Raw genomic sequence first — 23,246 nt, 5'->3', positions numbered from 1 at the left:
GACTTTGTCTTAACCAAGAAAGAGACTAAAATCAAATTGTGTGATGAAACCAGGTTCAGATCTCCTTTACACAATCACCACAAAATTCATAACCAAAAGCCCAGTTTTGGTCCCAGCTCTTCTACTCTCAAAATCTAAAGCCCAGTTTCGGTCCGAACTCTTTCTACTCTCAGAACCGAAAGCCCAGTTTCGGTCCCGAAGACAAAGTTCCTAACCGAACATCTGGGTTTGGTTATAAAACCCAAACTCCTCGCTCTCAACCAAAGACAAAATCTAAGAAAGACATCAAAGGAAAGAGAAGGTTGCTCTCAAAAACTAATGTTAATGATAAGAAAAAGTCAGCTAACTCTAGGAATGAAAAGAAAACATCTAATGTGACACCATCTCACACACCTCAATTAAAATAAGATAAAAATAAAATTAAAGTATATACAATCAAAAGAAAAGACAAAATCACTTTGATTAAATGAACATATTTGGTTGATCTTGTTGTTGCAATTCCCTTTTCTGTAAAAGACTCACCAGGGCCCAAGAGACATTGGGTGCCTAAATCTGCTTGAATTTGTAGGTGATAAGTGGCGAGCAGTTTGATGATGAATTGTACATAGACAGTTGATGATCTCGTCACATGACAGGAAAGAGGGAAGAATTAAGGGAGTTTCGGTCCCTTAAAGACGGTGGTTGTGTCAAATATGGAAATAAATCCTATGGAATGATTAAAGGGTATGGAATGATTACCAACATAGAATTCTCAATACGTAAAGTGGCTTATGTGGAAGGATTGCAACACAACCTCATTAGTGTTTCTCAACTTGTTGTGGGAACCGGTTTGAAAGTATCATTCGACGATGAGGGCTCAGAGATAATTGAAAAGAAAACGAAAAAGGTTCTGTTAAAGTCCAAACGCAAAGGAGAAAAGTATCCTCTCAATCTCAACCGAATTCGGGGTAAACAGGCTATATGTCTGTTGACAAAGGCGAAATCTAACGAAAGCTGGTTGTGGCATCGCCGACTTTCACACCTGAACCTCAATGACATTAATAAACTTGTGCTTGGTGATCATGTTCGGGGTATTCTTGTTCTTATGTTTGAAAAGGAACACTTGTGTGCAACATGCGAGATGGGCAAGCAAAGCAGAAAGAGCCATCCTACTCGTATCAACTCAAAGATCATTAAACCGCTTGAACTTCTACATATCAACTTGTGTGGGCCTTTAGCTATCGAAAGCATCAGTGGTAGTAAGTTCATTCTTGTTATAGTAGATGATTTTTTCCGCTTAACCTAGGTTTTCTTTCTTAAACAGAAATCAAAGGCAACTCCCAAGTTGAAATCATTTATCAAGCAAATGGAGCTGCAACTGCAGAAAGTGGTGAGGAACATAAGAAGCGACAATGGGCTTGAGTTGAAAGGCGAAACCGTTCCTTGTGTTAAGTAGCCCGAACCATGCTAAGCTTCACTTCTCTTCCACTCTATTTCTGGGCTGATGCCATTGCAACTGCATGCTACACTCAGAACAGATCCTTCCTCAACAAAAGATTCTCAATAACTCCTTATGAGATTCTGAACAATCGTAATCCCAATGTGAAGTTTTTCCACGTTTCTGGTTCTAGATGATTCATTTTCAATTCTAAAGAGAACCGAAACAGGTTCGACACAAAACCGTGCGAGGGGATATATCTTGGTTATTCGCTTACATCAAAGGCATTTAGGGTTTTGACTAAATGCTCTAGGAATATTTAAGAAATCTACTATGTGACTTTTGATGACAATTATACAAAGAAGATTCAAACAAGCGAAGGTACTATAGAAGATAACTTTCCAGAATCCGGTCAAATCTCGGTTCCTATCTCCAATCTGTTTGAAGAATATATATGCTACTTTTTGATGAACCAGAGAAGGCAATAAACTCTGAAGAGAAAGCAGCAGATAACAATATCAGCAACCTTAAAAAGATCATCGATGATGCTGCAAAGGAAATGGAGGGTGATCATCAAACACCAACCGAAACTCAACCATCTAAAAACCCTCCAAGTGAAAGTTATACATTAAAAGGGGAAGGTTCATCGGTACTAAAAGCAATCGAAATGCCTTTTGAGGGGGAGAATCCATTTCCTACCACGACCAATGATGGTCCAACTGAGGGGGAGATTCCTGAACCCGATATGAACTACACTTCGCCATTTGAGGGGGAGAATGAAAATACAAATCACGAAAGCGAACAATTGGAACTTGAAGAAGAAGTAAATGCTGATTTGGATCCTGTTTATGACCCGAACTACCTTCCTCTTATGAAATGGATAAAGGATCATCCCAAAACGCAAATAATTGGTGAATCATCTAAGTGAGTTCTCACACGCTCCCAAGTTAAAGAAAAACAAACCGCTTTGTTCTCACAAGTTGAGTATTGTACATTTAATTCGTTTGTCTCCAAGATTGAACCAAAGACAGTCAAGGCTGCCCTTGATCACTGTGACTGAGTGCAACCATGTCACATACATGTTCTGAAATTGTGTATTGTTATTATTAAAAGTGAATAAAATTTACTGTTGAGTTCTAACAGCTAGTTTTTACTAGAAAGCAAGTAAAACTATGTTTATAATCACTCAAAAAATATTAGAAGTCTTATGAGATTCCAATTAATAGCCAAATAGTGAAATTTAGTGAAAAAATAAAATTTGAAATAAGTAAAATTTTATTATTTGATGTTGTAAATCATCTCGTTGGAAACTTGTAGGCAAAAACCTCGTCGAAATCCGAGTTATAACGAAGAAGTTATGACCAACCGAAGATCCGCGACAAAACCGGCACGGTGCCGAATGACGTAAAAAGTGAGTTTTTGATAAACTACTTTTTATCCTTATAAATTTAAATTAAAGTCGTAGTATTCGTTAAACCGAGAAATTCGATAAAAAGAACGCCAAAATCTGACTTCATATGAGGAAGTTATGATTTTTCGAAGTTTCAACTTAGCAGTAGACAGCTAAAAACTCGAATTTTAGATCGAGTGATATTTTATCGATACATCCTAAATGAGAATCGAAGGTCTCGTCATTTGTAGTATAACGGTAAAAAGTCTGACGAAAACGGATGTCGGATGAAGAAGTAATGAATTTTTAACGGATTTTCCTGTCCCGGTCTGTTAAAAATAATAATATTAAAAATAAATTCAAAATTAGCCGACGAAGTCTAAACAAAAGTAATAGAGCGTAATTTTAGCTACGCGTGCATATAAAGAACGTCAAAATCGGAGCTCGTATGCAAAAGTTATGGATTTTAGAAGTTCGGGGCACATTTTCCGAAAAAATTTCGCATGAATTGTATCGGCCACGTCACCTCGCACGAAGCAGGTGCGTCACCGGAGACGTGGCCAAATCCGAAGTCAGCAGGTGTCACAAGAGGATTCGCCGAGGCTGAGGTCCAGCAGGAAGGGGACACATCTCGCATCGGTGGATAGTCCGACGCGAGACACGTCTCGCCTACCCGCCTCGCACCCGGTGCCACGTCTGAGCCTCGCAGCGGCCTCGTGGCCTTCGCCCCTCCTGCCAGATGTCTGAAGCTCGCAGGTACACATCTTCTCCACTCCTCTCGCTTCATGTCCTTCGCTCCAGCAGCCACGTCGTCGCTTATCAGCCACAGAATCCAAACCTCGCCCCTATAAATAGGAGGGTGCGAACCCTCCCGGCTAGAATTGGGAAATTTCCATTTTTGGCCCCTTTTTCCATATTTTCACTATTTTGACTTTTCCCGAAGCCCCGGTATCAATTTTAGCACCCGAAACACGTCCCGGACCCCCGAGAAGCCCGAAAATTTTATATTTCTGGTTTTAAAGCCCTACCTTCGCAGAGCCTGGTTTTCAATTAAACTCCCGGTTTTCAACATAGAAAGTCATATTTAAAGCCGAAATGTTGTTCAAATTACTATTTTAACCCCCGGTTAACTTAAGGTGAGTTCAATATATAGGAACAACTGTATGTTATGTGTTATATGGGCTATGTGCTTCTCAGTGTTATTATTCTGAGTTATTCTCCCGTGTTATTTTATTCGCTATGTTTATAGCAATTATAATACCTTTGACCATGTGATCAGTGAAAGGACTTAGATTCACATTGGTACTGGTACGTAGCCTCTGGCCATGTAGAGCATGTCTCCGTAAGAGAATGAGTTCTATTCTATGGCATTGGCATAAGGTTTGATAGGAATGGTATGTAGCCTCTGACCATGTAGAGCATGACTCCGTAAGAGAATGAACTCTATTCTATGGTATTGGCAAATGGTTAGACAGGGCTATAAGCCTGAAATCTACCTAAATGTTAATCAGAAATTGTAAGTCTTCTGTGTCAACTGGGCCAAAGCTTTATTGATGCATATCAAGTATTGAAATCGTTATGTCTCATTGAAAAGTATATCTTTGAATAAAGTCTTTGATTGATATGAACGCTTGTCACATGATTTCACATATGTCTTCTTGTTCCCTTCTGCTTCTATCATATTGGTATATGTAAGGCATAAGATTATATTGTATCTATCTATTGAATTTACTAAGTGTTATCGCTTATTCCTCCCAATATTTAACAATTGCAGGTGATGAGTATTCCAACATAGCTTTATACTACTGAAAGATTTAGAATAGTTAATAGTGTTTCTCTGTATTTTTAATGTTCATGTATGTATATGAATAGTAGATTCCTGGGTAGACATGAAATGTAATAAAACTTAGTCGGTTTGTATCCAATCCTTTGTAATCACTTTATCAATATAAAATATTGTTTTATAAATATGCATGTAGCATGTTTTGAGGAAGTAACTTAAGAAATCTTTTGAAATAGTATGAAAGTTTGGGTCTTTCATAACACTACAGCAAAATGAAGCTATTGCAACACCCATAAAGTGTTGTATTATGTCTTAAAAGTGTTGTCTTATGCCTAATCCAACACTTTGAGAAGTGCTGCCTTAGGTCTTGTTGCCTTAGGTCTAAAGCAACACTTGTTTTAGAATATGCCACACTTTTCGGAAGTGTTGCATGTATTTTATAAGTGCAACACTTTTATGGTGCAACACTTTTTTCCCAAAAATGCAACGCTTTTTCAATATTTTCACTATCGTACAACAACACTTTTACCTATCATATGAAACAGTTTTTACACCATATGCAACCCTTTTTCATTACTATCTAGAACCTATACCAACAGTTTTTTTATCAACCGCAACACCTTTTTTCACGTTGTATATGTGCAACACTTCTCTCTATTTTCTACAACACTTTATTATGTTTGTTAAATACAAATGGCAACACTTTCCAAGATTTAGCAACACTTAGTAGTGGATTTCCTAGCGCTTTTGCATCACTCAATACAAATGTTATAATATGTATTACAAAAAATTTCAATTCTAGAAATAAAAACCTTTCATAGATAACGTCATATTGTAACTTGATACATATGTCCAAACTCAAAGTGATAACCATATAATAAACAGTAAATACAAAAAGTGTTTGTGAAAACCATGAAATATATTAAACTACTCAATTTGTATTTCGTTTCTTCTTCTATTTGATCATATTGCCCTTCTCCAATTACCACTTCACATGCCCAAAGACATTGTAACCTGGTATAGATAAAAAAAAATGTTAGGCGTTTATTTAATTAATCTATATATATATATATATATATATATATATATATATATATATATATATATATATATATATATATATACAATCAATAATATTTTCCAAATTAAGTGATGGAGATCAACCACCAAACTTCAAGTTGGAGTTATTTTCAATAAACAAAAAGTTAAATTCCAACCTCTTTAGTTTGGAATTTAGTGGAGTGAAGGGTGTTGGATTAATGGTCTTCAACTAAAGATATAAGTCTTACCTTGTACCAAACATGGATGATAACTCATGTTAAGAACTCTCGAGCAACTCCAGCAGGTAGTTTCTCTATAAGCCTTTGCATCGCATCTTCAACTACTTTGTCAATATCATTCCGCATAGCTTCTAACTCAGCTTTTTTTCTCGCATGATCCTCTTCTAACTCATCCATTTTTCTTGCATGATCCTCGTCTAGTTCTTTTCGCATATCAAGCAATTGATCTTTTTCAGCATTCGCTCTAAGTGAGTCCATAAGCTCTCGTGGGACCATATAGGACGTGCCATCACCATTCACCTTATTCATCAACCTATTAGTAACACCTCTTCTGAAAAGTCTACGGTGTCCATCATACTCTTTTCCCATTGTAGCTAAAAAAGGATCTAATGGAGCACTTCCATCTTCTGAAGGTTTATAGTTCTTCATTTGTTCCTTCAAATCATATTCAGAAAGAAAAAGTTTACATAACTTATAATGAACTAATAAAAATAACCAATACGAAAAAAAATTATGTTCTTACTATCTTATTTGCGGTATCATCATATGTATCAACATATTTATTTCCTACTATCCTTCTGGGTGTGCGCTCAAACATTTGGGCTAAGGTAGGTGGTTCCTTGTTAGGGTCATCATTCATCTATAAAATTATGTAAAAGAAAAAAAAAATACTATCAAAGTTGAAATTAAGGACTTAACATAAACTAATGATGACCATTTTTGTAAATTTGCATCTCCTGCAAAATATAAGGGTAGTAAAGAGACGCTATACCATTTCCTCATGAATTCTAGCAAAACTTTTTGGTCCGGCTGTGTGCATATTCTTTTGAGACATGCGTACATCCTTGGCGATCAAACAACGCTTCTACACCACAAAACAACACTTCAGTATGAACAAAAACTAGTAAGAAAACTATTTAGCAAACAATACCATCACAACTTTATTATTCCATAAGCTCAACAATTGTTGAAAATCCTTTTCTGGAATATTTTTAGGTCGATTCTTCCATCTTGTTTTGTTATCCTTAAGCATATAGAAGTGTTTTTTTCTTGGTCCTACATTTATATCCCCTCCAGCATTCCCCAATTGTCCTTAGAACCCACTTTTTAGCATTCTCGGGAACAATGTATTTTTCCTTGAAAAATATAATACTTTAGTAAAAAGAATATATGATTCATAAACAAAATGAATAAAACTATTAAAAACCTTACCAACACAAACTCCCACATCTTCTCCTTATGTGGTACTTTGCGCCATTCTTTATATGTTAATGGAGCATAACTATAAGTACGAGCTATTGTACCCAAAAACCGCGAAAATTGCCCTACTATGTCCTTCTCCTTAGTTACAGGTCCAATGGGTTGTCCAAATTTATTGCATATAATGGCCTCACGTTCATTGAAATTTCGTACTTGCACACCATGCATCATTGTTGGCCCTCTTTTCTTGGTAATAGAAAGTTCTAAATCCAAATGTATAAATTATAATATGTCAATATTTATATATACCGTAGTATTGTAAAGATCTTATTGCAAGTATTCATATATACTTAGTTGTAATGTTATATTAATAAAAGAATAAGTTACATGTCTAGGGGCTTTTATGTTATTTTAGTCTTTTACTGTTGCAAAGAGTATAAATAGAGCAGAAGTTAGTGAGAAGGGGGTTTTTGATTGTTTTAGGAAACCATTTCCTTTTCGGAGAGTCTATCCTTTTTAATGACAAAATCATTCACCTAATATTGAATCTGATGTGCCGTAAGTTGTGAGTATAAGATATAGAGCGTAACAATCTGTCGATTCCCTTTCAGTGAACTAGTACTATGTATTTGTGCATTAGATATTGGAATTGATCAATCTGGTTGCTGAGAATGCAAAAAAAAAAAAAAAAGCACAGTAGAGTCGAAGGATAACAACGAATTCACCTCATATTAATGACTAGAGCAAATAGACAGATTAAGCAAATACACATACACATTATACTACTGAGCAAATAAAAAAGAAACGTCAAGAATATGAGAATAAGGAATGAAAAACTTACGAACGGCGGAGGAAATACAAGGAGAGAAAGACACCGGTGTAGTGATAGAGCGCCTTTGTCAATCGCCGATCAATTGTAGTTGCATGATCGTAAGTATTAGATAGAGGCTCTAGGGGTATGACGGTTGCTGAACAAAGAGGGAATAAAAATTAGGATCGGCGCCATGATATGTGCATATTTAGTGTGTATTAAGTGTAGTTTATTTATTCATATATTCGCTAAATTGTTGCATATTATGGACAAAAGGTAATTAAAAGTGTTAAATTATGTTTTTCAGTCCAAAGATGAAGCTCGGAAGCGAAAGGAAGCAGGAGAAGCGGTTAGGAGCTCAAGAGTGGAAAGAAGAAAGAAAACACCCATAAAAGGCTTCTACTCGTCGAGTTGACCCTTGACTCGACGAGTCCGGTCGCGGAATCAGAAGGATAATCATTCGGAAGTCAAGATAGTGATCGGATTACGAAGAATGTGAGAGGGACTCGACGAGTCACCTTATGACTCGACGAGTCGGAACAAATATATAAAGATAACTCTACAATTCGAGAAGGGAGAATTCTGGGAAGTTTCAGAAGTACTTAGCTGCGAATAAGAAGTCAGAAGAACCCTAGAAGTCGACCAAGGAAGCTAGAATCCAATCCCGGGAGTAATTAAGGCATAATTTCACCATTCTACTTAATTCTTTTGTTTTGTCAACATGATTAAGCAACTTGAACTTATTTGTTTGCTGATATTTACCTTAGTTATGAACTAAATTCTTTAGACTTCTGTTTGGGAATACAAAGTTGACAATATGGTTTGATTAATTGGTAGGATTAATTCCAAGTTGGTGATTAATTGTTATTTTAGCTTGCTAAAGAACCTTGTGTATGAATGATAATTAATTTTCTGTTAATAGGAAGATAATTGATTAGCATGAACATCTATTGATTATCAACCTCATATGATATGTGACCACTATACCATATGTTTAGAATTAATGAACATGAAACTAGGATTAATAAGGAAATTGAGTAAATTCATGTGCAAGCTTGTAAGACGACCATCAAACAAGAGGTTAATTAAGAATAACGAATTAATTAGCTATTGCAAGTCTAACTTAACCCGAATAATTAATCTAGTAAATATAATTAAATTAAGCAATTGGCCACTGTTTGAATTAGTTTATTTGCTAAGGATTAGGGTAGTGAACACAAACCTAATCACTTGAATCGGTAACCAACGAAATAATTAATCCATTGCACTATTACCTTAAAATCAACCATAAAGTTAACCGAGTTGAACTAAACAGAAGTTTCTTTCCCATTATTGAATCTAGTTAATTTGTTCTTTTCTAGTCTTGCATTAGTTTTAGTTAGTAAGTTTCTAGTCTTGTAAAACTAGAGAAAAACCCCTTATTTGCTTAATCAACTTAGATAGAATTAGTTTTTAATTTAATTTGCCGTTCCCTGTGTTCGATACCCTCCTTATTTAGCTATACCACAATTGATAGGTTCACTGCCTTTTGTGTGTTATTTGATAATTAAAGTAGGATTAAAACTAAGTGAGTTTTACACACATCAAGTTTTTGGCGCCGTTGTCGGGGAACGGTTCTAAAATTAGCATTAAAATTCTAATTCGATCGATCCTTTGTGTAAAATTTATCTTACACAAAGTTAATTTCTGTTTCATTTTTGTTTAAGTTTTTAGTTATAAAAAAAAAAAAAAAAAAAAAGCTGATTTTAACTTGATCTCGCCGAGTGCATTCGCCCCGACTCGGCGAGTGCAACGCTGAATCAGATTTAAATTTTTGTTCTTTTTTACACGTTTTGCTTTGTTTTTGTTTGCAGTTGGTTCATGACCCGAGGATCTGCTACGCCTCTAGTTCCCCCTCTTGAAGATCCGGAAACCGCATTAAGAAGAAACAAGGGAAAAACCGTTGGAGAAACCGCTTCTTCAAAGAACTCACCACTCAAAAACCTCAAATCCGTTTTTAGCAAGAAAAGGAGCAGCAAATCAGGAGCATCCAGTGCATCGTTGACAACCGAAGATCCGATCCCAAAAGACACCGATTACGAGACCGAAGAAGAAAGCGAGCACACGTCCGAGTTTGAAGACGACTTAGCCACCGCTATGGCTAATATTGACGAAATCCCCATGGGGGAGTGGAAGAAAAGGATGCGTGATGACACCGGCCCGGGACTTGTGCAACCCGCAATCCCCGCTACCGCTACGTTTGAACTAAAGGGCCATATTCTCGCTCAACTCAAGGAGATACCTTTTCACGGGAGAGATCATGAAGACGCCTATAAGCACTTAGATGAAGTAAATGATGTGGCGGATTACTTCAATGTACCTAATGTGCCCCACGAGATCCAGCTACTACGCATGCTTCCTGTCACATTTAAAGGAGCTGAAAAGGATTGGTTGAAGTCACTCCCTCCCGGATCGGTTACCACATGGGCCAAAATGAAAGAAGAGTTCATAGATCACTTCTGCCCACCTTCCAAGATAGCCAAGCTAAAGAAAGCCATTGCCAACTTCGAGCAACAACCCGGTGAATCCCTTTATGAAGCTTGGGAAAGATACAAGAGCCTACTTCGAAATTGCCCCCACCATGATCTCAATAGCCAACAAGAGGTCTCTATCTTTTATGATGGGGTAAATGTCACCACAAGGCAACTACTCGATTCACAAGGCCCACTCACCCAAAAGCCACCTCCGGAAATAAAGGAGTTAATTGAAGAATTCTCCAGGCACTCTAGAGAATACCACAACCCGAGGAATGAAGTGAGTCGTGGAGCAGTAAACTCGGTAAACGATGGTATGGCGGCGGTGATAGCTAAACTCGATAGCCTAGACCGAAGAATGACGAAAATGGATCAAACGATCCATGCTATTAGAGTTGGATGCGAAAATTGTGGCGGTCCCCATCTTACCAAGGAATGTGATCGAGACGAGAATGGAAATAAAAAGGCTCAAGTATTCTATTCCAGCGGCGATAGATACGATGAAGACTGGAGGAAACCGAAGAAGGAATGGCTCCCATACGAAGAGTACAAAAAGGCTAAGGAGGAGAAATACAAACAGAGGGAGAGGGGATATTATCAAAAGGAAGAACCGGTGACGGACAAGAAGCCGAATTTAGAAGATATACTTACAAGATTCATAACCGCGTCCGAGAAAAGACATAATGATCATTATGTGGCAATGCAAGAAACCAGAAACATGTTGAGGAATCAGCAAGCTTCCATTCTCAACATTGAGAAACAGCTGGGCCAACTTGCACATCAAGTAAACGAAAGAAGACCGGGCCAACTTCCGAGCGATACCCAGCCCAATCCAAGAAATGAGAACGTGAGCGTAATAACCTCCAGCGGTGAAGAAAAATTTACAGACACACTAAGAGTCTCCAAAAAGAAGGCAGAAAAGGAAGAAAAACCAGAACCAGGAAAACTCGATCAGACTCGCCGAGTCACCATAATGGACTCGACGAGTCCAGTCAGGAATGAAGATATTGCCAGTTTTCTGAAGCCATACAATCCTCCTTTGCCATACCCAACCAGAGCCATGCCTTCAGAAACAGTTCAAGACTATAGAACCTTCATGGAGCACGTTAAAGCTTTACAAGTCAATATGCCATTTGTGGACACAATGCTCCAAACTCCTAAATACTTTAACTTGCTTAAAGGCCTTTTTGCTGCTAGGAAAGATCTTGCTGAAATCGCGGAGATATTGATGAGTGAGCTGCCTGAGAAGAAGGGTGATCCGGGTAACATAGTAATTCCGTGCCAATTTGGTAATGAAGTTTCTACACGAGCATTGGCTGATTCAGGTGCAAGAATTAATTTGATGCCCTATTCATTCTTTAAGAAGCTGAATTTACCAGCACCAAAGCCGGTAAATATGAGAATCCATTTGGAAAAAAAAAACAATAATTCATCCACAAGGCATAAGTGAAAATCTCCTTATCAAGGTGGACAAGTTTATTTTTCCAGTAGACTTCGTGGTGGTGGAAATGAAAGAAGACCCCGAAATACCAATTATTTTGGGAAGATCATTCTTAAACACCGCATGTGCCCTAATTGACATATGTGAGTCTACATTGACATTAAGAGTGGGTGATGAGTCGGTGATGTTTAAAGCTAATACAGAGGTCAAGCAAGAAGAAGAAAAGAGAGAAGAAATCTCAATTATCCAATGGGATGATGAGGTATTACAAAAAGAGCTTGAAATTTTACTAAAAGAAGACCCAAGTAAGTTCACGCTACACTCAGAAGAAGTTGAAGATGCTAACAAAGACTTGGAGGAGCTAGAAAAGCTACTGGAAGGAGCCAACTCAGACAACACTCCAGAATTGATGGAACCCGATCAGACTCGCCGAGTCACCATAATGGACTCGACGAGTCCAGTCGATTTGGATAAAAACTTGACCAAATCTGATTTATTTGTTGATAGTTCTTCACATACCTTGGGTTCAGTTACTGTTATTGATTCTTTGGAGGAACAATCGGCAGAAGAAGTAAAAGGAATGGAGGTCCAACACGCCGATGTGGCATGCCTTGATACGATGCCATTTGGAGAAGAGTTGAGCACAAAAGAGGATGAGGACATAAATGGAAGCAGAGCGGAAGCTGATCACCAATTCACCACTAAACCTAGAGCACGGACCACTATGAAATATGAAGTTATTAAATTTAAAGAAAAGGAGGTTCAAGTGTTGGTGAAAAAGCATGGGTTGAAAAAGAAGAAGAGGAAAAAAGAAGCCCAAACAACTGAGGATGATACTGAGAAAAGGAGAAGAGACGAATCGAAAAGGGCTTACAAGAAGAAGATTCATGCCTACAACACCAAGTATAAACCACAAAAAGTGAGGCGTACATTCCCGATGCTTGAAGATGACAAAACGTAAATGGGAAGGAGTCTAGCTAATGACTCCTCAAAAAGAAGCGCTTGGCGGGAGGCAACCCGTCGTTAGAGTTTGCTTTCTTTTACTCTTTAGTTTTTTTTTTTATTTTTTTTTGTTTTGTGTTTCAATTTTAATCTTCTAAATCATCGGACTTGTCTGCTTAAGGGTGTGCCTAGCTTAAGGGTGGGGTGGAAAGATTTTGAATAAATAACAAATTTTTAAAAATCAGTAATGTTTTACAAGAGACTCGCCGAGTCTGACCCTGACTCGACGAGTATATATATTGATTTCAAAAAAAAAAAAAAAACTTTGAATGCGCGATTAGACTCGCCGAGTCTACCCCTGACTCGACGAGTCGATTTTATTTACAGAAAAAAAATAATCATTTCGAAATTACTTTTACATCTGTCAAATAGGGTTTTAACCCTAAAAAAAAAAAAAAAAAAAAATTCAGTTTCCACACCACACTCGCCGGGTGCCTCTTTCTCCAACTCTCTCTCAAGCATTCAAGTGTTCTTCAACTTTTCTTCCAAAATCTCAAGGTTTAAACTCAAAAGGTAACAACTTTCTTCTTGATTTCTAGAAAGAATGTGATTATAAGGTCATCTATACCTGCAATTTCATGAAAAAAAAAAAAAAACCCGTTTTAAACGTTTATTTTGGCCTTATTGCTTAGTAGGAAGTCCCTGAACAAAACCCTTGCAAGAATTTAAAGGTTTCATGGTTCAATTTTGTGAGACCCGTCGACCGACTCGTACAGGTTGCGTGACTCGCCGAGTCGGGCATGGACTCGACGAGTCCAGTCGATTTCCAGAGACAGTGCAAATTTTTTTATTATATTCTTTGTTTTCTGGGTTTTGTTTATATGTTTTGCAGAAATCATGTTTAGAAGAGGACAATCTTCAAGTGGTAGCCAAGGGGAATTTCCATGGTTAAATTTCCCGCAAATCGAATCCACTTCAACAATGCGGAAGTGGAAGAAGAAGCTCTCTGATATTAAAAAGAAGGAGGTATATGTACCAAACAGAATTGATTGGGAGTGGCTGCAAAATGTGCGATATGAAGAAGAATTAGCTCCGTACCTTTTAAAGGAGTTCCAACATGACGGCGAGTCAATGATATGTGATCGGTGGAGCCGGGTCTTCCGCATACAAGAGCCGGTATATTTACAGCTTTGCTTGGAGTTTTTCTCCACGGTATCTTTTACCGGTGGAGTGGATGTATATCATCCGGCGAGCTTCACTTTTTGTCTTGGGGGCGAGTATCATCAATGCTCGGTGGTGGATCTTGCATGCCGACTAGGGATTTATGATCAACCTTTGGTGTCAACGAACCTCTTTCGGGCCTTTTTGGCAAACACTCACATGGTATTCCCCGATGGAGTTACAAGCACGGGTTGGTGGAATACTATAGGGAATAAAGTTTACATCCCAAAGTCTGCACAAGAAGGGAGCATCCGATCCCCGACTCAATGCCTCATTCACCGCCTTATTTCCTCCACCATCAACCAAAGGAAAGACGATGACAAGGTCTCCAACCTTGACGTTTTCTACCTATGGAGCATAATCACACCCGGCGTCTTTTGCAACATTCCGTGGTGCGTTGCTTCATACCTCTCAGCGGGTGCGGTCAAAGATCGCAAAACATCTCGTATCAATGGAGGAATGTTTGTCACTCGATTGGCTAATTCATTCGGGTTGATGAACCGTGGTGCCTGGAACTTCCTGACATTGATCCCGACACCCCCATTTAATCCCATTCTTTTCCGCAGAGCACGGATCATTGAAGACTATGGTGGTGGCCATTATGCCATCCCAAATGATGACCCAGTTGTAGGTCCCGAAGCACCGGGAAGGAGGGTGAGATCGAGAAGAGAACGGGATGTGGAGGATGAGCCGCCAGTGATTCCGGTAGAGACTGAAGACGTACCAATGGATTGGTACAATGTAGAGATGAGGCGGATGCAGGATCAATTGGAGAGGGGGCTAAACTTTAGCAACCAATCCCACATACGACTTTTTGACCACTTCAATATTCCACATATTGATGGTGGGAATTACCCATACATTCCATCTTGGGATGAGAGGATTGGTGCACGACGAAGCGGAGCTGGGGGAAGTGGAGCCAACAATGATGAGGAGGAGGATGAAGATTGATCTTTGTGTTTTTGTGTTTTTAATCAAACAATTTCAATTTTTATTTTGTTTTTATTCCGTTATTTTCAGGATTGCATTATGATTGCTTGCTTAGGATGGTATAGAGATGTAAAGCATGAATGTTTTTTGCGTGTGAGAGCGAGTCAAGGAAGTGGGTTTTTAACGTCAAAGTGTCGAGTTCAGTCTTAGGGGTATGAGCAATTGAGTTCGCATGTGAGGATGGGTTAAAGAAGTTTTTAGAGGCTGAAACAGTTGCCGCATACCAAGATTTTTCGTTCAGTGGCCAACTCGTCGAGTGCACTAAGCTGACTCGACGAGTCGCCTTGTATTTTCAGAAATTCTGAGAAGGCACGCTGCTACTCGACGAGTCCATCATAAGACTCGACGAGTCGTTAATTTTTTCATGCCGAACAACTGCTGATTTGATGCTAATACTTATACCACTTGCATCCTTCTAATTCCACATCAAGTTTGAAGATCTTATGCCGATTTTCGTATATTTAGAGTGACCCACACTAGACATGGATGGGATGTTCCCATGTATGAGTTTCTTGAAGTTGGAGCTTAAAAGAGAGTGATCAACCTATCCACTGCTATTCCAGGGGAGGTTGTTCCAATTCCCTCTTTATTTTTCTGTTTTTATGCATAATATGCAATGAGGGCATTGCATCACATAAGTGTGGGGTAGGGGGTTGGTTACATAATAGTTAACATAATAGTCAATTTAAAAAAAAAAAATTGCATACCAAAAGGATTATTTAGGATACTAATTTAGAAAATTTTGGTAAAAGAAAATTAGGATTCCATGTTAGAATTGTGTTGATGATTGCATGAAAACCCAAATGTTTAGTTGAGCCTATATACGTTCTAGTGCATTTGTGGCTTCCTTATTTCAGTGAAATCATGAGACAAAAACACGACCTTGCTCAGCCTGAGGGATGCAATATGTTTAGCAGCCTAAACCTGAAATGTATCCAGGAAAATTTTTATCATTAGCCAATAAAGGTTGAGATTGAGCGCCCCTGCTTAAGCATGTAGGGATTTGAGTGAAAAAAGTGAGGTATACATGTAAAAAAAAAAAAGAGAGAATTACAAGAAAAATTGTAAGAATTTTGGAGCAAATGAAGTGAAGATCTGAAGATCAAAATTCCAAGAAATCCGAAAAGTTGAAGATACCAAAAATCAAACAACAAAGGTGGTGAATTCAAAGAAATTAAAGATCAAATGTCAAAGAAGTGAAGAATTCCAAAGAGCTCCATAGTGGTATCGAAAAGTTGTAATTCTAGATTATGTATGCTTGGGTTGCTCAATTAAAAATACCTTGAGGGTAAAGAGGTTTTCTGAGGATGGATTCGGAGGGTTGCATAAAATGAGCATAGTTCGGGGTGAGTGGGCGAATGTTTATGAGGATTGTGAGTATTTGAAGTATGGGGAGTTTTTAGGAATTTTAGACACAAATGCACGCGTTGCGGTCTTGGCATAATGACTGGGTTGGATTGGAGTTATTATTTATGATTCTAATGTGTTAAAATTCAGTTTTGCTTGAGGGCAAGCAAAAGACAAGTGTGGGATATTTTGATATGTGCATATTTAGTGTGTATTAAGTGTAGTTTATTTATTCATATATTAGCTAAATTGTTGCATATTATGGACAAAAGGTACTTAAAAGTGTTAAATTATGTTTTTCAGTCCAAAGATGAAGCTCGGAAGCGAAAGGAAGCAGGAGAAGCGGTTAGGAGCTCAAGAGTGGAAAGAAGAAAGAAAACACCCATAAAAGGCTTCTACTCGTCGAGTTGACCCTTGACTCGACGAGTCCGGTCGCGGAATCAGAAGGATAATCATTCGGAAGTCAAGATAGTTATCGGATTACGAAGAATGTGAGAGGGACTCGACGAGTCACCTTATGACTCGACGAGTCGGAACGAATATATAAAGATAACTCTACAATTCGAGAAGGGAGAATTCTGGGAAGTTTCAGAAGTACTTAGCTGCGAATAAGAAGTCAGAAGAACCCTAGAAGTCGACCAAGGAAGCTAGAATCCAATCCCGGGAGTAATTAAGGCATAATTTCACCATTCTACTTAATTCTTTTGTTTTGTCAACATGATTAAGCAACTTGAACTTATTTGTTTGCTGATATTTACCTTAGTTATGAACTAAATTCTTTAGACTTCTGTTTGGGAATACAAAGTTGACAATATGGTTTGATTAATTGGTAGGATTAATTCCAAGTTGGTGATTAATTGTTATTTTAGCTTGCTAAAGAACCTTGTGTATGAATGATAATTAATTTTCTGTTAATAGGAAGATAATTGATTAGCATGAACATCTATTGATTATCAACCTCATATGATATGTGACCACTATACCATATGTTTAGAATTAATGAACATGAAACTAGGATTAATAAGGAAATTGAGTAAATTCATGTGCAAGCTTGTAAGACGACCATCAAACAAGAGTTTAATTAAGAATAACGAATTAATTAGCTATTGCAAGTCTAACTTAACCCGAATAATTAATCTAGTAAATATAATTAAATTAAGCAATTGGCCACTGTTTGAATTAGTTTATTTGCTAAGGATTAGGGTAGTGAACACAAGCCTAATCACTTGAATCGGTAACCAACGAAAGAATTAATCCATTGCACTATTACCTTAAAATCAACCATAAAGTTAACCGAGTTGAACTAAACAGAAGTTTCTTTCCCATTATTGAATCTAGTTAATTTGTTCTTTTCTAGTCTTGCATTAGTTTTAGTTAGTAAGTTTCTAGTCTTGTAAAACTAGAGAAAAACCCCTTATTTGCTTAATCAACTTAGATAGAATTAGTTTTTAATTTAATTTGTCGTTCCCTGTGTTCGATACCCTCCTTATTTAGCTATACCACAATTGATAGGTTCACTGCCTTTTGTGTGTTATTTGATAATTAAAGTAGGATTAAAACTAAGTGAGTTTTACACACATCACGCTACTATTGGGAAATTTGGGTAAAATAGGGTTTAGGTCATTAAATTAAGTGAATTAAATTAAGAAAAAATAAACTTACTTAAATTCAATGGAGGGAATCTTGTTTAGGTAAAATTAAAATTAAGTTATATAAAATTTATAGGAGGGAAACTCAATTAAATCAAATTAAGTAAAATAAATGGAGGGAAATAAAAATAACGTAGGGAAACTCAATTAAATCATATAATTAATATGTATATATATTTTGCAATTACTAATCCATTGTGTTTGTTTGTCTTCCTACTCTAATAATGACCACATTTTAAAATTCTTTTATTCATTAGTCCTTCCTTTATAACAGTCTAACCAAAGATATTATACGTAACTATTATGCAAAATAAAGATTTTGTAATTATCACAATATTTGACAAAAAAATATCTTTTAGTAACTGTCACTATTTTTCTACTTTTCCCTTTCAAGCACATGCTATAATAGATGTAAAAGAATGGGGAGAATCAATTGTGTTGACATTTTGGTAGTAAAGTAATTTTGTTATGATACATTTTGCTAACATTGTCAAATTATGTACGACTATTGTTTATGAAACATAATCATGGATTTTTCTTATATTTGAATAATATTTTTCTTAAAGCATTCGTTTTGTTATATATATATATATATATATATATATATATATATATATATATATATATATATATATATATATATATAAAACAATTTTTGCTTTGAGTTGTCAAGTATGAAATGTTTTACCTTTTTTTATAGATAATTCAGTAAGTATGGTAAATAAACATCTACATTCTTTTTGAATATAAGTCAATATTTATATATACCGTAGTATTGTAAAGATCTTATTGCAAGTATTCATATATACTTAGTTGTAATGTTATATTAATAAAAGAATAAGTTACATGTCTAGGGGCTTTTATGTTATTTTAGTCTTTTACTGTTGCAAAGAGTATAGATAGAGCAGAAGTTAGTGAGAAGGGGGTTTTTCATTGTTTTAGGAAACCATTTCCTTTTCGGAGAGTCTATCCTTTTTAATAACAAAATCATTCACCTAATATTGAATCTGATGTGCCGTAAGTTGTGAGTATAAGATATAGAGCGTAACAATCTGTCGATTCCCTTTCAGTGAACTAGTACTATGTATTTGTGCATTAGATATTGGAATTGATCAATCTGGTTGCTGAGAATGCAAAAAAAAGCACAGTAGAGTCGAAGGATAACAACTAATTCACCTCATATTAAAGACTAGAGCAAATAGACAGATTAAGCAAATACACATACACATTATACTACTGAGCAAATAAAAAAGAAACATCAAGAATATGAGAATAGGGAATGAAAAACTTACGAACGGCGGAGGAAATACACGGAGAGAAAGACACCGGTGTAGTGACAGAGCGCCTTTGTCAATCGCCGATCAATTGTAGTTGCATGATCGTAAGTATTAGATAGAGGCTCTAGGGGTATGACGGTTGCTGAACAAAGAGGGAATAAAAATTAGGATCGGCGCCACTATTGGGAAATTTGGGTAAAATAGGGTATAGGTCATTAAATTAAGTGAATTAAATTAAGAAAAAATAAATTTACTTAAATTCAATGGAGGGAATCTTGTTTAGGTAAAATTAAAATTAAGTTATATAAAATTTATAGGAGGGAAACTCAATTAAATCAAATTAAGTAAAATAAATGGAGGGAAATAAAAATAACGTAGGGAAACTCAATTAAATCATATAATTAATATGTATATATATTTTGCAATTACTAATGTTTAATATAAATTTAATATATAAATGATATTCGTATACAAATTTAATATATAGTTAATCTCCTTTAATAATATAGTTTAGTAATTTAGTTTTAAATGTTTTTATATAAAAAGTATGTGAATACAACACTTTTAATTAAGTGTTGGATTTTTCATTGAGAATACAACATTTTTATACAAGTGTTGGTTTTAAATGTTAATAATTGCAACACTTTTCTAAAATGTTGGTATTTTAAATAAAAAATTCAACACTTTAAAATAAGTGTTATATTAGATAGTATAATCCAACACTTATTTTGGAAACGTTGGTGTAGAATCAAAACCAACAAAATTTTTAAGTGTTGCTTATGAAATGTTGCATTAGACTCATTTTGTAGTAGTGTAAATACGAAAGTTGGGGTCTTTTTATCATGGTATCAGAGTAATGGTTTAAGTGAACTAAATATCACGGATTGATATTTAGACTTAAACTGTTGGAAGCTCAATATATGAGCTGATTCATAATAAGTATATGGATACAAACCATAGGAAATATTTAAGTGGGGGATTGGGTAGTGATAAACCCTAGTATTCTAAGATATTAAGTTACTTCATAATTTTAAGAAAATTAGTTTAAGTGAACTAGAAATTTTAAGAATTTCTAAACTTAAACAAGAATTATTAAGTAAAGATGATACGATATATTTTAGGTTAAATACCTAATGGAGGCAAGCACTAGAATATTAAGAGGAGATATGCCTTATATTTTATTATGTGCTAAATGATAAATGAATATAGAGAGGAGATATGCCTTATATTCTATTATGTGCTAAATGATAAATGAATATAAAGAGGAGATATGCCTTATATTCTATTATGTGCTAAATGATAAATTAATATAAAGAAGAGATATGCCTTATATTCTATTATGTGAGAAAGCTTAAGGTCTATTGCAGATCATGGTTTAGAAAATTTTAAGAATTTTCATAATAGAATTTTTCGGAGTAATAAAGAGACTTATGATAGTTGACATCAATAAGTTTATAAACGATCGCGAGATATCGTAAAATAATAAATATGAATTGATATCGTAATAAGTATATTTACCAATAGAGCGATAATATACATTTAAAGTATGTTTGATATATAATAACATATTTGGAAGAAAGATGTGCGTTTAAAACACATTTGGACAAGATAAATGTGTTGGTACGAATCCACGAAGTTGTTCCACCATTGTTCAGATTGAAGCAGTGATTGTTTAGAAAGTCGAAAGAACCGAAGATGGTGATCAATACTTCGATAGTATCTCCATTGATGTGGTACAAGATTAGAAGAATTAAATAAAGATCAAAAGAAAGGCTAATGAAGTTTTCAGACTCAATAGGCCAAGACTTTGTGATATAAAGTTCCATTGTGTGTTAAGCGAACTTTAACATACAAGATTGGGATGGTGAATTGAGTCATTTAGTGGTAAATGGTTAAGCAACTTACTTGTTTAAGTAAGGTAGAATGCTTAATTGAAGAAGAAATACACCCATAGTATCATATGAGAAGAAATGTTGTAGTCAGGAATGACAGATAACCAAGTTGAAGCTAGTAAAGCTTGCTGAGATGCAGCTAAGATGCAAACTTCTTAAGATAGACTCCTATGAAATAGACTTAGACTTACTCAGATACAAGAATAACGATGTCAAAGAATAATAATGAAATGAACAAAAGTGCATGATGGATTGCATGAGTTAGAAGATGATACAGGTAGTAGAAGGCCGTTTATCTCCATGCTGCTAAAGTAAATTTTGGAATAATGTGTCTTGTAGAGTAGACGCTACTCAAGAAAGAATTAATATGAAGAAATGGAAGTAAATTTCTATCGACCTATGGAAAATTATTAGGATATATTAAATCTAGCATAAGCATGAGAAGAACCCTAGAAGGCGAGTATAAGTTGTCCAATATATGTTTGATAGAAACATGAAAAACCTAGTTGAGTCTAGGAGAAACTGTTGTATGAACACATTCATGTGTAATAAGTTGTTTTGTGAAAACTTTTGAATGGTGACCTGAGAACTGCGAGACAATACTTGGGACGAGTATGAGTAGGTATGAATAGTAGTAGAGGCCTACACTACTGGAAGCACAGGACTCACACTTGGATCAGGAAAAGTCACAAGGTTACCAAGAATCTAGTAAATAATTTCGTTTTATTCATGTGTGTCGTTACCTTCGTTTCGGTAATGACTAAGAAGATAATTATCGTTCAAATCTTAATGTTATAAAGAATCGAGTTCGATTAGTATAAATCCGCGAAAGGAGTTAATTGGTTCAGAGAACCATGTCTTATATAGTGAAAAAACATCAGTAAGAATACTGAAGAAGTAAATGGTCGAGATAGTCGATAGAAATATAATAATCTTCATTAAAGAATTGAGCAATCATTAACCAGAGATGTGACTTGCTATGTGGGGTTACTGGCCACAAGAAATGTATCCGCCCTACACTTATTAATCAAATGGCAGGGAGTCAAGTTGTTGTTCAACAATCAAAGAGTACTCCAACTAAAAAGGAGGAGGTGCCAAAAGCTAAAAGATATGTAGGTCCGAAAGCACGAATTAGAGATACGTGGTGCTATTCTTTCTGTTCCAAAGCATCTACGTATTGATCAAACTCTTTTTGTTTTCGTTATTCGATCTGATTCTAATATAAGAGTTTGAATCGTTATGTGTCTTGTGCGAGATAAAATCAAAGGTCATTAGAATATGACCATTTGAGTTGTTGTTATAGAAAAAGTAAAGACCTTATCTTGGGTTTAGTCTATAAACCAAGAATGAGCAGGAATCTGCAATGAGAATTGATTTTTAACTCAAATATTAAGATCAAATGTTCAATAGAGAATGAAGAGTGGGTGCAAATTTGAACACCGTCAGTAATTAGGAAGTTTGAAGAATTTGACAATCGTTTGGAAAACTAACAGCTAAATATCGTACATTTTAGATTACCACAAAGGAAGTAAGTTAAAAACTCGAATGTTGTGACTAGTAATTTTCTCGTAAACTCTAGATCTACTCACATCTTATTTGATTTCAATGCCTTAGATTCTTTCGTGCCTTATAAATTCTCATATTCTTTTCAAATTACTTGTTACGCAGTTGTCGAATCATTTCATATAGATAACATAGGAAATATATCATTACTTGCTGATAAAGCCTATAGAGTTAGTGTTATAGGAAATGAAAGTTATAATCTTCCTGCTAACCTAATTCCTATCTTTGATATTATTCTCCACATGGATTGGTTGTTAAAGAACCACGCAAAGCTCTTGATCTAGAAAGAGATGATATGCATCCCTATCGAAAGGGAAGATCCTATTTATGTCTACGATGAAAGTAATAAATTCTTTCTTAAAAACTCGTAAATTATGTCGAAGGAATATTCTACTTATCCGGCTTATACAGTTAATACCTTGAAAGAGGAGAAGAAAACTATGAATGATAACCATTGAATAATTATCGACCGGCTAATGAAGAGTGCATATATTCTAGCCTCACGTGAAACGACTCCATTGTAGATATAC

At 35.8% G+C, this 23,246-nt stretch overlaps 1 protein-coding gene across 1 annotated transcript; it reads left to right on the top strand.

The window, feature by feature from the left end:
* Positions 1–712: 712 nt before the first annotated feature.
* Positions 713–1,401, top strand: LOC145016863 (uncharacterized). The gene is made up of 2 exons (XM_078975039.1): positions 713–1,238; positions 1,304–1,401. The coding sequence occupies exons 1-2, from the start codon at positions 713–715 to the stop codon at positions 1,399–1,401; spliced, it is 624 nt and encodes a 207-aa protein (XP_078831165.1).
* The last annotated feature ends 21,845 nt before the right edge of the window (positions 1,402–23,246 follow it).

This window comes from Lactuca saligna, chromosome 9 (genome assembly GCF_052625555.1).
Source record: "Lactuca saligna cultivar CGN05327 chromosome 9, ASM5262555v1, whole genome shotgun sequence".
Taxonomy (NCBI): domain Eukaryota; kingdom Viridiplantae; phylum Streptophyta; class Magnoliopsida; order Asterales; family Asteraceae; genus Lactuca; species Lactuca saligna.
The sequence above is the reverse complement of the archived record's forward strand: the minus strand, read 5'-3'. Positions and strand labels throughout refer to the sequence as shown.